Source organism: Hippopotamus amphibius, chromosome 14 (genome assembly GCF_030028045.1).
Source record: "Hippopotamus amphibius kiboko isolate mHipAmp2 chromosome 14, mHipAmp2.hap2, whole genome shotgun sequence".
NCBI lineage: Eukaryota > Metazoa > Chordata > Mammalia > Artiodactyla > Hippopotamidae > Hippopotamus > Hippopotamus amphibius.
Window position 1 is genome coordinate 73,024,797 of NC_080199.1, and position 16,077 is coordinate 73,040,873.

Sequence of the window (16,077 nt, forward strand, 5' to 3'; positions counted from 1 at the left end):
CTCGGAGGGTCTGCAGGCTGGCATAGGAACACTCATTGGCTGAGAGAGCACAGCCACTCTGGCTGTCATTGGCTGAGAGCCTTCAATAACATTTAAAGGGAAAATAAATGCTGTGCACATGTATGTGTATATATACAAATGTAATATGGTAACTGACTATTTCGCATTAATTCTAAATCTTAAGGAAAATACTCAAGAGGTAAGTAGATTACATGAATGGGTGCCATGAGGAACCAAGTTAAATGGGGGTATGTGTGTGTATTCTAATGACTCGAGAGTCTACCTACATCTATAGCTCGCCTCTTCCACTCGAGTTCCAGACCTGTGTTTTCAACTGCTCATTGGACATATCCTCAACCAACATGTCTTCAACTGACTCACATTTCCCCCTAAGCCCTTTCCCACCAAACCTGGTCCTTCCCAAAGTTCTAGTTCAGTAAATAGCATCAGCACAGACCCAGTCATCCAAGTAAAAAACAGGAACATCACCCTTAATTCATTCCTCTCCCTTGTCTTTTACATCCTTTCAGTCATCAAATCCTGACCATTCTACTGCCTTATTATCTATTGAATGTGTCCAGGAGGTTCCATCCCGGGTGGCACCATATCATGTAGCAACCAAGTAAACGAAACCCTTTACTACAATTGAGCCTTGCCTTTTGTGATAGGAGGAGGGTACACAGTACCTAGAAAACAGAAGGAGGGTCAGTTACTTTCCTCTGGAAGAGAAGGGAATTAGAGATGGCTCTCTGTAAGCTGAGCCTTGAAGAATCTATGAGTTTCCTTTGTGGACAAGAGAAGGGCATTCTGGGTAGTCAACAAAATAAAAAAGTTCTGATGGTTTGAGGATGCATCTACCAAACACAAATACTTATACGTGCCTGTTCATAGCAGCTTTGTTCATAATAGCCAAAAAGTGGCAACAACCCAAATGTCCATCAATAGATAAACGGATGAACAAATTGTGGTATATATACATAAAATAGAATATTATTCAACCATAAAAAGGGATGAAGTGCAGATAGGTGCTACAATGTGAATGAACTTCAAAAACAATGTTTTGAAACAGTGAGACGTGAAAGAAGCCAGACACAAAAGGTCACATATTGTAGGATTCCATGTATAAAATACCTAGAATAGGTCATCCATAGAGACAGAAAGCAGATTGGTAGTTGTCAGAGACTAGGGGGGAGGGAAACAGGAAGTAATTTCTTAATGGGTATGGGATTTCCTCTTGGGATTATGAACATATTTTGAAATGAGATAGAGGTGGTGGTTGTAGAACACTATGAATGTACTAACGGCCAGTGATTTGTTCACATTAAAATGATTAATTTCATGCTATGTGAATTTCACTTGAGTTTTAAAAAACTGTTTCTTATTTAGGTGGATAAGGGAGAAGTAGTTAGAAATAAATGTGAGAAGGTGAGCCAAAAATAGTCTAAGAAGGACCATAGCTGTAGATGATGAAGAATCTTTGCCACATAGCCAGACTCTCATTCTCATGGGTTACTGATACAATTAAATTCAAAAGACATGTAGATATTATCTTACTTGACTGGGGTAAGATTTGTGGTTCTTGATTCCTCTTGAAGTCCCAAAGTTGATCAAGTCTTCTTTAGAATATGATTTCCAAACATACTCATCATTGTACTGTGTCTGATTGGGAATAGGATCACTAAGTGAATACGTATATCCTAATCTTCTGGTACTTTTTTGACTATAAGAAAAGAGTGGAAATTAGAGTAAGGGATTAAATACCAAATTCCACAACAGTACACACATCAAATAATTTTTTAAAGACTGGCTGGTGGAAGACTTGATGTAAGAAATAATTTAATTTCTAGTTTTCCTGAAAAGAAACAGTCCTGTATCTTATATTGGACCTTAACAAAAGCATGGGAGTCCTAACATGAAATTTAAAAGAATAATCTGAAATTCATTAATTTTTTAATTATTTTTTTAAAGAGGTGAGTACTCTTCTGTATAAATGGTACTTCATTATAACCAAATACTCTATAAAAAAAGTATTCCAGTTAATAAAAGGAAGAAATATAAGAATTAGGTTACCACTGGTTTGCAAGTCCCTAATGAAATAATGCATCTAGGCAATGATCTGCAGTTGCCACTCTGAATATACATACATAACACCATCTATTAAATACTTTTGTCAAAATACCCAACCTGAATCAGATGAACTCTTTGGAATATTAAATTACAGGAAATACATGAAAAGAAGGATATTTTTAAATGACATGATGGGGATGGAGTCAGAAAAATCCAGAACAAGGATCTGTTTCTTCAGCAAAGAAATTCTCAGGAAAAAAAGTGGAGGACGTGGATGGACCTAGAGACGGTCATACAGAGTGAACTGAGTCAGAAAGAGAAAAACAAATATCGTATATTAACACATATATGCGGAATATAGAAAAATGATACAAACCAACCGGTTTGCAAGGCAGAAATAGAGACACAGATGTGGAGAACAAACATATGGACACCAAGTGGGGAGTGGGGAAAGCTGGCGGTGGGGGGGGGAGTGTTGAGGGGGGTTGACTTGGGAGATTGGGATTGCCATATATACATTACTAATAAGAAAAAAATATCAAATTGTACACTTTGGATATATGCAGTTTATTATATGTAAATTGTATCTCAATAAAAATTCTTAAAGAAAAAAGTTAAAAATTAGAACAAAGTAGATGCTTCATAAATAATTGTTGAATAAATGTCTTCAATTGCCAAAAAAAAAAAGTGGAGGAACCTGTAGATTAAATGCAGTAAGAGAATACAATGCATAGAACTTGTCTGGATTCAATTTCTAACCAACTGGTTTTTCTTTTTTTAATTATGAAACAGTTGGGGAATATTTGGTCACTGATTGGTTATTTGATAGTAAGGAATTGCTTTTTTTAAGTAAGATAATGGTATTGTTATGTAATTTTAAAGAGTCCTTATCTTTCAGAGATACATAAAAAATATTTAGAATTAACATGCTATAATGCCTGGAATTTGCTTCAGTATTACCCAGTGGGAAGGCTAAGTGGAGGATATATATTAAAGATGTCCACGTGTTGTTGATTATTATAGCTGGATGATAGCTGGGGACTTATTGTATATTCTTTTGTGTATGTCTAAAGTATTTCATATTGAGTTTTTTAAAAAAGAGAGTTAGGTTTGATTCAGGTTATGTCTGTAAGACACCAAACATCTGGAAAGTGGGAGACATCTGGAGGCTGGACTATTTCACTTGTCATTCAGATGTGCAGATTCAAGCATGACTGTGGTCCTAAATCAAACTGAAGTCATCAAAGGCGCATGAAGATATTTTCCAAAGGGATCACAGCACAAATTGCTTTAAAGGAATAGATTTTCACATCTATATTTCTCAGTATATTCTTTCCTAACACGTATCAGCCCGAGAATAAAGCTACACATCTATGTGGGTCTTTTCCTTCCTGCGTCCTTTTCTCCCTTCCCCACTTCACCATAGGATCTTACTAAGGTGCATTACACCCTGGAGTGATAGCCGCCAACCATGAGAGGGGTGCCTGGCAAAGGGAAACTTCATTGTGGTGGTTTCGGGAAACCCCCTTGTAACCCAAATTCCATACACTTACCTAGGGCTTGCTGTTCTAGGTCAAGAGTGAAGGGTGGGGCTATAACCAGACCATTACGGCCTGTGCGGAGATGCTCTGAATGTAGGTACACTGTAGACTGGTGTGGCTGAGAGTAACGGCTAGTTTTCCCTGGCCTAACAATTATCAAATGTTCATCCCTCTTTAAGGAGAAGCTTCTAAGAGGAGAGCAGAGACTATAGATTGCTGAAAACGGCTCTTTCCCCCACATATTTAAAGATAAGCATTTTTCCAGCTTTTAAAAATTCCCTAGGTTATGTCATTAGCTGGAAAGGAGAGCATCTCCATGTAGATGAAGCAGTACAGGATGGGGATGCTGGTCCTTTTCAATGTAACTGGCATCTTTTCTGAGACCATCAAAATTTTAAAGATTCACTGGATAAAATGGGTATATAAAAATCTTGTGATCTTTTTTTCAGATTTTGTATTCATCATTCAATAAGGTATTTAAAGCTAATTTTTAACCCATTTTATGAAATATTACTTCAATATGGCCAGTCCTCATTTTATTTTATGATGTAAAACAATACATGAAAATATATGCTAGCTTGTCAGATTATTAATTTTACATATATTAACTATATTGTACTAACCGTATGTAACTTTTTCATTAAATGCAGAGAAAATGTTTGATTTGGTGTCTAAAGAAATCAGTGAAATTGTTTCTGATTTTTATGCACATTATTTATTTCCCAAAGTCAAGCACCAGACTTCTGCACACATGAGGAACATATTTAACTAAGGAACCTCACAGTTTTTTTTTGTCATTCTCCTCACTTCACAGATAACTTACATATTTAGCTACATATTTCATTGCATTATTTTAATTACTTGGATATAATTAATCATATTAGACCTTAGTCTTTTTACACTTCCCCTGCCTACTTTTAATAATCTTCCCTAAAATATGTATTCCATAATTTATCAGTAGCTTTCATAATATTCCTCAAAACATATATTAACATTTGTTTGAACTAGAATTGTCATCAGATTTTTATTTTGACATGAAGTAAACCTAATTTCGCTTGTTGGTTGGACCACAAGGACTGAATTTACTGATTTTATAGGTAAACATGGTGTAAATTGTATGAGTTAAATCTTCAGCTCAAAGACTTGGATAAAAATATATTTAAAGTAAGTAATGACAAAAGTATTTATAAAAAAAGATTATATTGGAAAACGTTTATTGAAATTAATGTTCCTATTTTCCAAGTCCTTTTTGAGTATATAATATCAAATAAGTTTCTTCCAAGTGAAGGAGTAACAGATGTAATTTAATAGTCATTTGTTAAGACGTGCCTTTTTGGTATACTACTCAGAAAATGAGATAGGGAATAACTCAATAACTGGATGACAAATCATCTAATTATTTGCTTTCAATGAAACTAAAGGAGTATCCAACCAAGCTGTCAGCCAATCCATCATTAAAAATCACCTTGTGGGGACTTCCAATGCAGGAGACATGGGTTCGATCCCTGACTGGGGAACTAAGATCCCACATGCTGTGGGGCAGCTAAGCCTGCATGCTCTAGAGCCCGCATGCCACAACTAGAGAGCCCGCATGCCACAACTAGAGAGCCTGCGTGCCACAACAAAGAGCCCTCGTGCTGCAATTGAGACCCGATGCAGCCAAATAAATACATATTTTTAAAAAAATCACCTTGTGATTTTTGGCATATAACCGTAAAGAGTTCAGAGTATTGAATGGCAATGCTACACTAAAACTCCTTTCATTCACATCTACTTAATTATAAGGACAAGGTTTCTCAACATTAGCATTTATAAACTGAAAAAAAAGGAAGCAGGAAAAATTGATGCTGAATGTGGTCTCATTCCAAAAATAATAACACTCAAATCTGGAGACATAAAGTAATTGAAAACAAAACAGCCCCATTTATCTCATTAAGATGCAATTCCAAAAAATTTATTTTTTGTGTTTAGTAAGTATTAACATTTGTAATGTTTATTGCTTTGAGCAATTCTGTACTAAAAATAATGGTGATAACTCAATACTTAGGGTCATATAACATGTTTAAAAATTAATTTCAATTAATACACTGAAATAGTTGCAAAGAGGTATAATGGAGGGATCGATAAATTGCTTTCAAACACAAAATATATTAGTGCAGGATAAAATTCTATGGAGGAAGTGGACTGGGCGTAATAGTTCAAGAAGGAAAGAGAATGAAATAAATGATCTATTAAAGAAGAGCTTGTTTGTATATGTTTTTTTATAAAAGGTCAGAGTGCGTATCAATTTTCTAAGGTGATTAGATCACAGACTGGTTATATGTACAGAAATGATTCAATGGTCTTGTTTTAAAATGTCAATATTTAGGATGGGCTGGAAGTTTTATCTTTTACAGCTATTTTAATTTATGATGAGAACTTTTCTGTGAACTTGAAATATATGTGAATTTGAAGACCGCTGACCTAGACTCTGTAAGTACCCATTTGGTTTTGGCTTTCATCCCAAATGTTTCTTCTTCAGACAACTGTACTGTCTGGGAAGCTGGCTTAATCGTCACTGTGAGATGGTGAATCTCCCGGTAGGGGACGTAATGTGACTCAGCGGGATAGCCAGTGACTCGGAAATCAGGAGTCTTGCAACCCTGCGCATTTTGGAAGTCTGTCATATATTACGCTGGGGGAAAATGAATGAAAAATGTGGGGGTAACTTCTTCATGCTAGTCACTGGACAAGTGCTTTCAGTTTGTCCTCAGGACAACCACATTAGGCAGGAGTCGTCATTGTCACTTTGCCAACCATAAACCTGAGCCGTAGCTGGCTGGTTACTTGCCCAGGGGAGCAGAGAGAATAAGGGCTAATTAGAGCGGGGAGCTGAGACTGGAACCCATTTCTGCCTGACTGCACCGCCATGTCTGGCCAGTATTCCATCTGAATTCTCGACAACGTGAACTTTTAAGGTGAAAAGATCTTCTATATTGGAAGCAATTTACAGAGTAAACACAGGCAAGGGAAGGTCCTCCACGCTGATTTCCCAGCTATACCACTGATGCAAAGAAAGAGGGGAGGGCTTTCCCAGCCCCACCCTCGCTTACCCACCAATGAGCTTAGAGAGGCAGCTGATGGACACCCTCCCTCGGTTCCCGTGGAATTGGGGGAGGAGTTGCAAGCCAACGCTGCTTTAGGAAGCATTAGTTGGAGGAGTGAAGGTAGAAGTAGGGGACCTGTGGCCTTGTTCCAAGACTTGTGCTGGGTGGAAGTGCTAACAGTTACGTATCCATTCATTCAGTTGTCATTGTCTGCCTACTGTATACCAGGTAACGGACTCAACTCACGCTCCATGTTTAGGTAGCACAATTCTGTTAACTATACTGGCTCTGTTGTAAAGCATGATACACAGTGGCTTAATGAACGATCCAAGTGTTAATTTTCTCAATTTTCCTGTAGGAGCTTGGGATGCTGTTTGAAGGGGGAAACCTCTGATGCTTGGAAGAGATGTGTGTGCGCAGGGGCTCTTATCTGATTGCATTTTCTATGAGCCTTCTCTGATTACTCTCTATTGGTTTTGGACTCTGAATAATAGAAGACAGGTGAACAAATTCAAGTGTGTATATCAATTTGACTCGAATAGGGATGTACCGAATTAAAGCAGGCGCTGCTCCTGTCTTAGGTGTGAATGCAGTCTTCATTGTGGTGGCATAGGAATCCCAATTGGTATCACCTGCTAAAAGCACAAAAAAACAGTTTTAAATGTGGCAAGTCAGCATATTTTGGTCAAATGTTGTAATAATTAAAACAATTTTGCAGGAGGCAAATATTTTGGGTGGCAATGTAGAGTCAGAACGAATGAAGGCCAACTTGTGAGCTCCACTGGGGAAGAGGGGAAGCTCACTTTAATTATCTGAATTTCCCCCTAAATAAAAATAGGTCTGTTGTTTTTCTTGAGAATTCACATATGCTATTTTAAAGAATTCGAGCAATACGTAGAAATATAAAGAAGAGAGTTCATTTGAAATTCTATCATCTTAAGATGCTCACTATGGCTGTTTTATTGCCTGACTTTTCATTCGTCATATTAGATATACCTGTAAATGCATGAACTGATTTTACACCAAGGGGGTCATAGTTTCCACGTCAGATTCTCTCCTGGACCCCTTCTCCTTGCTCCTCCCCGGCCCTGCTTGTAATCACCCTCCACCCCATCCCTCCTCCCAGGTGGCCGATGTTAACAATTGTGCATGTTTCTTTCCGGACTTTTATAACTGCTAACATAATCATATACAGATTGATGTATATGTATATCAATACATTATCATATTGGGTTTTAGTCCTATTTTGTTTTACAAAAATAGGCTCATCTTACACGAAACGTCCTTCTCTTCTATCTGTCACTTAACAGCGCCGTATGGGAAACTCCTCCGACTTGTCTGCTGCAGCTCTAATTCATTCTTTGTAATGACTGTGCAAGATTCTGCGGTAGAGATGTTCTTTAAAGCTGTGAGAGTGGGTGAGCTCAGCAAGGGAGGGAGTGTCATTAGAGGAGGTGACGTCCAAAAGCTGAAGCCCGGGGCCCCCCAAGGTCAAGAGGTTGGGGAGATGAGGAGCAGCTGGTGAAGGAGGCTGAGAAGAGCAGTGAGTGAGCTGAGCGGAGAACCAGGAGACTGTGGTGCCCGGATGGCTCAAGGAAGAACATGATTCCAGGGGGAGGGAGGGACCACCTACAACAGCAAATGCTGCTGGTGGGCCCCGGGAAGGTGAGCACAGAAAATTCGCCATTATGCAGACACAAGACTCGATCCGCCCCAACCTCCCATTGTCAACGGAGTACCATCAGATTACTTGGGAATATGTTTTAAAAATGTAATTTGGTCATTCTCTCCTTCTTTGTATCTAGGAAGTCACCAATGGCTTTTTACATTTCACTAGCACTTGGGTGAAATGATCCCTTCAGTGTTTGAAACAATGCCATCCGGGGTCCAACACCTCACCTCTCACACGGCAGCCACCTCACTGCCTGTGTTTGCTCCCACCCAGGCATCCTAAATACAATTGCTGTAAAGCATCTTTCTCAAAGGCGTCGTCAATTTCCAAATAGTCTTAAAACCTACATGCCACCGCCTACATATAATGCCCAGAAGAAACATTTGGTTTTTGCCATCTGTATACTTCTCCCTGTTCATCTCTCCATCTCTCCCATCCAGGGCTTGTTTCTCATTGAACAGGCCCTCGGATCCAGCCAGCCAGCGGGGTCTGCCCATCTGTAACTATTCACCTGCTGCCCTCACACCAGGTGAGTTTCACCTCCACCTGAGGCTTCCCCAGTCTAACTAAAGCCTTAGCCCCTGCCTGTCACACTGTGTCCCTCTGCTCGCAGACTCCTGGCCAGGTGTCTACACTCTGATCCCATTATACTAGAAATGACATTATCCTTCGATTCTCCTGCTTTAGTGGAAATCACTTTATACTTCAGGCATTTTATTCCAGGATCAGAATTCATGTTCTTTGTTAAGAGAATTCCAAGCATGGACACGTAAGTGGGGAGAAATTGTGAGATGGTGTTGCTCGTAAAAGAAACCATCACTTAACGTGATTTGAAGCTCTGAGTTTAACTCTTCAAAGGATCAGGAAGAATCCTCTGCACAGAGACCTTCTTTTTCCTAAGCAAGCAGCACCGACCTAGGCCTGGTCACTCTGCTGATGCAAGTAGGATTTGAGATGAAGAACAGCCTGGATTATCCTGTGGGCCCTAAATGCAATTTCAACATCTTCATGAGAGAGGCAGAGGGAGGTCGACTGCAGAAGAGGAGGAGGCAATGTGAGCATGGAGGTCGAGACTGGAGTGATGGCCCGCAGGTCAAGGATGCCGACAGCCACCAGAAGCTGGAAGAGGCAAGGGAAGATTCTCCCAAGGAGCCGCCAGAGGGAGTGCAGCCATGCCAATAGTTTGATTTCAGGCTTCTGGCCTCCAGAATGTGGGAGGAAAATGTCTATTGTTTTCAGCCACCAGTTTGTGTTAATTTATGGCAACCCTTGGAACGCATACAGCACTTAAGAGCCCAGTCGATAGTAGTGGTTCGATAGCAATTAGCTCATAGGCGTCATCAGTCTCCTCGTATTTTGAGACCAGAGCTGGGCAGTGACACATCGGGCCCACCTTTTAGAGGGTGACCCTTCCAGCAGTGGAGGATGGAGTCGCACAGAGTGGCTGTTAGAGACTCGAGACCGGACTTGAAGGAGCAACCCTGCCCCCAACCCAGGGGAAGGGCACATTGGAGGCAGAAGGAATGAGACCTGGTGATGACACTGAGGTGTCAGAGAAGCCGCTCTCCCCTCTTCTTTGAGCAGCTGGGACCCTCCTCCCTGAGCATCCAAGTCTAGGAGGACAGGGAGTACGTGTTGAGTTTGAGGCCCTTCTGTGACATCCGAATGCATCTGGTACACAGATGGCTACTTTGGTCTGAGATTTAGGAGGAGCATCTGAGTTAAAGATGAGAGAGCCATTGATTGGCACCTTTGTATACACTTGAAGCCTCATGGCAGGATGTGGCCACTCACGTAGAGGAGGTAAACCAAGAGGGATAAACCTTAGAGGACGCCAACCTTCCCAGGCAAGAGGGGGGAGAGCAGACAGTGAAAGAAATCAAGACAGGGTGGCTAGAAAGGGAGGATGAGACTCAAGGGGACTGTGGGGACCGGGGTGGGGGTGGGAGGGAATCCCAGGGAGGAGGCTCTCTCTCCTCTGCCTCTCCTCTTTGCCTGGACACCATAGAGAAACTCAGTGTTGTAAATATTTTTGTATTAATTATTTTCATTTGCTATTCCTAATTTACAAAGGGACGAATGGGATAAAAGTAGGCATTTCATTCATTCTCCTGGGACTACAATCCTAGGGAATTTGCGGTTGAACAATCCCCACTGCTCTGTAGCCACCGGGGAACCACAATTACGCAGCGAGAGGGCTGCAATGGGTTATTATTGGCATGAGAAAGGCCAGGATGGAGCTGACTACACAGTAATCATGCCACCAGCATCACAGCTAGAGTGGCTCGCCCTCCACTGACACAAGAAGCTGAGTTAGTAAACCCACTGCATTTGCATGCAAAATTAGTATTAAAAGCACTGCCTCTGTTAAATACAAAATCCCTTTGAAAGAAAAATCAGCGAAGGTTATTAGCGACAGCTGAACGGCATAGTTCCAGCCTCTGTTACAGCCACGTGGGGGAGGCCGCACATCCACTTGGGGGCCCGCCTCTCTGCGTTCTGCGGCCCCTCCCTGCCCCCCTTTCTGTGCTGTTTCCCAGATCCTGCCAGGGATGAGGGCTCCCGCTGGATCTGCTCTCTTCAGAGCACCCGACTTCTGTTCCTTCTTTGTCTTCGTCCTTGTTCTCCAGAAGGCACTAGTCCTTCCTTTTCCTTGTCGCCTCCTGCGCACTTCATGGGGTGTTTAAACACCTGAGCATTTTAGGGAGGAGTTTGGCAGAAGGAAAGGGGCAAGGCGGTGAACACCCTCCTATCCTCCCTGACTCCCAGCCTCTCCTAAAATTGAGTCCCACCCGTGAGAGGGAAGCACACGCTCTTGAAGACCCCAGCATTCTTTGCTCTAGGTACCCCATCTCCAGGAGAGACCCCGTCCCCGCCCCCCCGCCGGCTGGCAAGGTCCGCGGTCTTACTTGGCAGGATCTTGTGGCCGTATTGAGAAGGACACGGAGCCTCGGGCCCAGGCTCTGCCATTCTCGAGACGGAAGAGGCCGTCCCGGAGTCCCTTCCACCAGCTGGACTGGGTGCTGCGCGGCTGCTTTGTGACTCGTCGCCATGGAGACGCGGGGAGGTTCCAGGCTGCTTAGCCCGGCGGGCGGATGAGGTGCAGGGCGCTTCATCAGGCCGGCTGAGGGACGCGGTGCTGAAAGTAAAAAAGTGTGTTTCTAGTAATATGGATACCTTACTGTCATGTATTTGTCTAGTTCATGCGACGAGCTTTCCTGAGCACTGTCTTGTATATTTGCGGAGAGGAGCAAAAGGGGATTAGACTGAAGAGAATGTAATAGTGTCAGATTTTCAACTGCAAATTTGCATCTGTGCATAGCTTTCAACTTAAGCGAATGAGGGCAAAGTTGTCAGGGATCTTGCAGGATCTGAGCAAGCGGACACACACAAGTGATCTTGTGTAAGTGGAACTAGAACCAGAGTTGCTGAGATAGTTTCATGCAGTCAAACTGGTCAACCCTGCCCAGGAAGCGGGAGACAAGATGAAAGTGTGCTTGGAAAGAGGAGTAAGTAGGGGTGTGTGTGACACCTTTCTCCTCACCAGGCCATGTTCCTGGCACCAAAAATCGTGTTTGGTGATTGTCGATTTAATTGTTCTTCTGTTTCCACAGATTCAGCTGTGTCTCTCACCCCCACGTATGTTAGAGTTTTCCCAGTATGTGGAGGGTCTTTTATATTCCTGCTATTGGCAGCTCCTTGATACTTTGACACATAGCAGGTGCTTAGTGATACTGAATATCTCCAGGTTAGGGCACAGTGATTACCCACTTGTGTGAGAAGAGAAAACAGTAAGGCTGCACTGGAGACTGCCAGCACCATGTTTAGAAAGCACTTTACAACCATCCCTTATCCTTTCAAAGGGTTATTCGAACATAGATCTTAAGTGAACAGTGAAGTGTAATGCAAAGGAGACAGAACAGGCATCAAAGTAAGGATCCCATGTACATGTGCAAGGATTTCTTTAAACTGAAGAGCTAAACCAGAATTTTTTTTAAAGTTTTGATACTTTATTTTATTTATTTATTATTTTGGCTATGTTGGGTCTTCATTGCTGCGTGTGGGCTTTCTCTAGTTGTGGTGAGTGGGGGCTCCTCTTTGTTGTGGTGCACAGGCTTCTCAGTGTGGTGGCTTCTCTTGTTGTGGAGCACGGGCTCTAGGCACATGGGCTTAAGTAGTTGCACCACGTGGGCTCAGTAGTTGTGGTGCACTGGCTTAGTTGCTCCGAGGCATGGGGGATCTTCCCAGACCAGGACTGAAACCGTGTCCCCTGCATTGGCAGGTGGATTCTTAACCACTGAGCCACCAGGGAAGTCCCCTAAACCAGAATTTTCTGAGAGTAGAGTCCCATCCATGTAATGGAATGAATATAACACATTTAGACTCTCAAATTTATAGCAATGAATGGTGGGACCCACAGACTTCTGTCGATGTTATTAGAAGGAATGAATGTAAATTAGGATTTAGTAGTGGAGTCTAAATTAAGAAAGCAACACCCAATAACAGATTACTGTCTGGAAATAGTAGAGCTAATTAGCATAGCATAATTTAAGAGAAATATACTTTAAAAATAGAGCAGTGAGTGTATAGAATTTTGAAACTGAAATTTTATTAATGTCTTACGATTGTCTCCTCTCAGGCAAGCTGTGAAATGGGGGGAGGGGTACACGCTGAATGGAGAGCCAGAAGATCTCTCACTTCCTGCCTGGGGGCCTTGGGCGTAAAGTAGATACCGCTCCAAGCCTCAGCTTCCTTACTTGTAAAATGAATAAACGAGTACACACCTCACTGGGCTGTAAAGATGAATAATTCTAACGATAATTTATAAATCATAAAGTCACCCACACCTTGGGTATCGCTCTTTTGTCTTACGGCTCTTCTAATCTTCATTCTTTTTTATAGTCTTTCATTTCTGCTGCAAAACGGATGGCTGGTGTGAGTCCATTTCATTGCGAGCTGTACAGCGCACTTCCTGCCTTTGAATTTGGGTTCCCTGAGGCAACTCCAGTCAAGGAGTAAGTAGAATTGTTTTCCTTTTTTCTTTCCCTCAACAAATACTGACTGAGCACCAGAAGTGAGCTGTATGATGCTATTAAGGGCAGTGCCCCAGGTATCACAGGAGCTTGGGGGGCGGGGTTGTCCTGGAAGAGGAATTGCCTGAGCTGAGTTTCCAAGGATGCCCAGGAGGCAACCAGGTGAAGAAGGAGAGGTGCCCCAAGGCTGAGCAAGGGCCCAGGAGTGGGGAACGGCCTGTGTCCTCCAGAGCCCCTGAGAGTGTGGTCTCGCTGTCTGTGAGGGAGAAGGGGAGAGCCGAGCAGAAGGCCTCACAGCCACCGTGCCAAGAAGCTTGGACTCCATCTAAACAGGAGGAGAACGCAATGAAGTGGGTTAGAGGACAGCGTGAGGGGTCAGGTCGGCAGTTCAAGTAAATCGTCTTTTCCAGAAGTAAGAGAAGCCAGGTTCCGTATCACCTGCCAGAGTGGGTCAATCACACAGAAACTAGGACATTGAGGTTACCAACAGGCCTTTGACAGAGTTTTCAATTGATCAAAACCAGTTGAGAGCAGTTGCATCAAATGGGTTAAATAATTGTTTCCAATTTAAAGTATTACAATACATGTCTTTCTGCCACGCACACGTACAGGGGAAAGGTGATGTGAAGAGGTAAAGACAGGGGTGGGTGGTGGAGGGAAGAGACTGCAAGGAAAGAACACTCAAATTTTGCCTGTGAAGGAGAAGAGAGTCTCGCAGGGGAAGAAGGAGTGGTCAGGTAGAGAGTTATTACTTGAAAGGAGAGAAGAGTAACCAAGTTCATAGACCAAGGGTAAGGAGCAGGGAGAGAGGGAACTTGATGCTCCAGGAGAGAGTAGGTGGGGCCCCGGCCCGGAGAACGCAGACGTGCCAGCAAGCGGTCCCCAGACTGAGAGTGTCCACTGCCACCTGGGCATCTGGCGAGGACATGGGTTCTGAGTCAGTAAGTCCGGGTGGGGGTGGAGGGTGGGGGTAAGATTCTGCTTTTCTAACAAGATCCCCAGGTGATTCATAATGTTTGAGATGGATGGGTCTAGAGCTTTGCCCCAGGACCAGCGGCCTTGACATCACCTGGTGTCGGAGCAGAAGCTCAGGCCCCACCCAGACCTCCTGTGTTGGGATCTGCAGCTTAGCCTCCAAGAAATTCCAGGGCACATTCGATTTTGAGGAGCTCTGTTCCGGATAATATGAGAGGCAAGGTTGTCTCCTGAACAAGAGGGAGAATGGGAAAGAGTTGATGGGAGACTTGGCCAGTGGCTGCTTCTGAAAGCCCAGAGGAGGTCACTGGCATTCTTCAGCGATGCCAAGTGCTTTGGGTACAAATATGCTGAGTGAAGTTTTTCTGGCTCACTTGCTATATTTTGGCAAAAGACTTCCTGTCACTATGTGGTATGCAATGCTTTTATTCAAGTGTCTTCATGTAAAAAAATACTGCCTTTTCTCTTTGTCTTAGCTGATTGATTAACTTGTAAAACATTTTCTCAGTTTCTGTGATGGACTCTATATTATTAAGGGTTCTCAAGAGAAACAGAGCCAATAGAGAGAGAGAGAGAGAGAGTGTGTGTGTGTGTGTGTGTGTGTGTAGAGAGAGAGAGAAAAGGAGACTTAGTTTAAGGAACTCACACAATTGTGGGGCCTGGCAAGTCCTAAATCTAAAGTAGGCCAGCAGGCCAGAGGCCCAGGGCAGCCCAGGGCAGATCCGACATTGAAGTTCAAGTCTGAAGGTCATCTGTGCAGAATTTTGTCTTGCTCAAGGGAGGTCAGACTTTTGTTCTATTCAGGCCTTTAGCTGATGGGAGAGGCCCACTCACATTGTGGAAGGCAACCTGCTTTACTTAAAGTCCACTGATTTAAATGTTAGCCTCATCCAAAAACACCCTCATAGAAGCATCAAGAATAATGCTTGTCAAAACATCTGCACACCATGGCCCAAACAAACTGACACAAAAAATTAACCATCAGAGATCCAGGTCTTCCTGAGGTCACCTGGTTCATATCTGCCACTAACAGGGGTTGTGTTTAAGCCATCCAAGAATGACTGCTATCCTTTTATTGAAAAATCCAGAAAAGAAAATTCCATAATAGTTTCTATTTTCTTAGGACAGTCCAGTTTAATAGGGTAAATTCTAAGCTTTGCTTCTAACTTGCCACTCACCAAACTCACATTTTATCCAAATAAAGCCGTAACAGCAAGTTCAGACCTTTGATTCTACAAAAACGTCATCAATCGTATATAAATGTCACCTCCCTCCTGGGCCATCTCTGCTCTGATTCTTGTGTTTTTCTCTTCTCCGAACTCTTGTTATTGTTGGTTCTCTCAAGTTTATTCAAGCCGTGAGTATCAAGTGTGAACACTCGTTTTAAATCTGTTAGACTAGCACTTATCCATCCATATGAATGTTCTCTTCTTCAAAGTAATCATTTATTCTAATGACACTGCCATTGCTTAAAGCATCTCTGAAATTCTTTAGAAACTCCCTTCAGAAATGGATACACCTTCTTTTGAATTTCTTAAATCGAGGCATAACTTTGCTCTTTGAAGACAGTCTGGATTTGAAACAGTAAGAAGACGTTCGAGCTGAGAATTAAGGTCAGGCAATTAAGTTGGGCGATGTTATCCTTTGGGCAAAAATCAAACTCTAACCATGAGGTAATAAGAGAAAAACTCCCTCATTCTGTA

General features: G+C 42.5%; 1 protein-coding gene across 1 annotated transcript in view; it reads right to left on the minus strand.

The window, feature by feature from the left end:
- TEX26 (testis expressed 26) overlaps window positions 1-11,352 on the minus strand; it is a 28,122-nt gene extending 16,770 nt beyond the window's left edge. The window contains exons 1-3 of the mRNA XM_057707934.1: window positions 11,276-11,352; window positions 7,245-7,326; window positions 1,555-1,720 (exon numbers count right to left, since the gene is read on the minus strand). Of these exons, the coding sequence (XP_057563917.1) occupies window positions 1,555-1,720; window positions 7,245-7,326; window positions 11,276-11,336 (309 nt within the window). The 5' untranslated portion in view covers window positions 11,337-11,352. The remainder of the gene's footprint in view (window positions 1-1,554; window positions 1,721-7,244; window positions 7,327-11,275) is intronic.
- Between the last annotated feature and the right edge of the window lie 4,725 nt (window positions 11,353-16,077).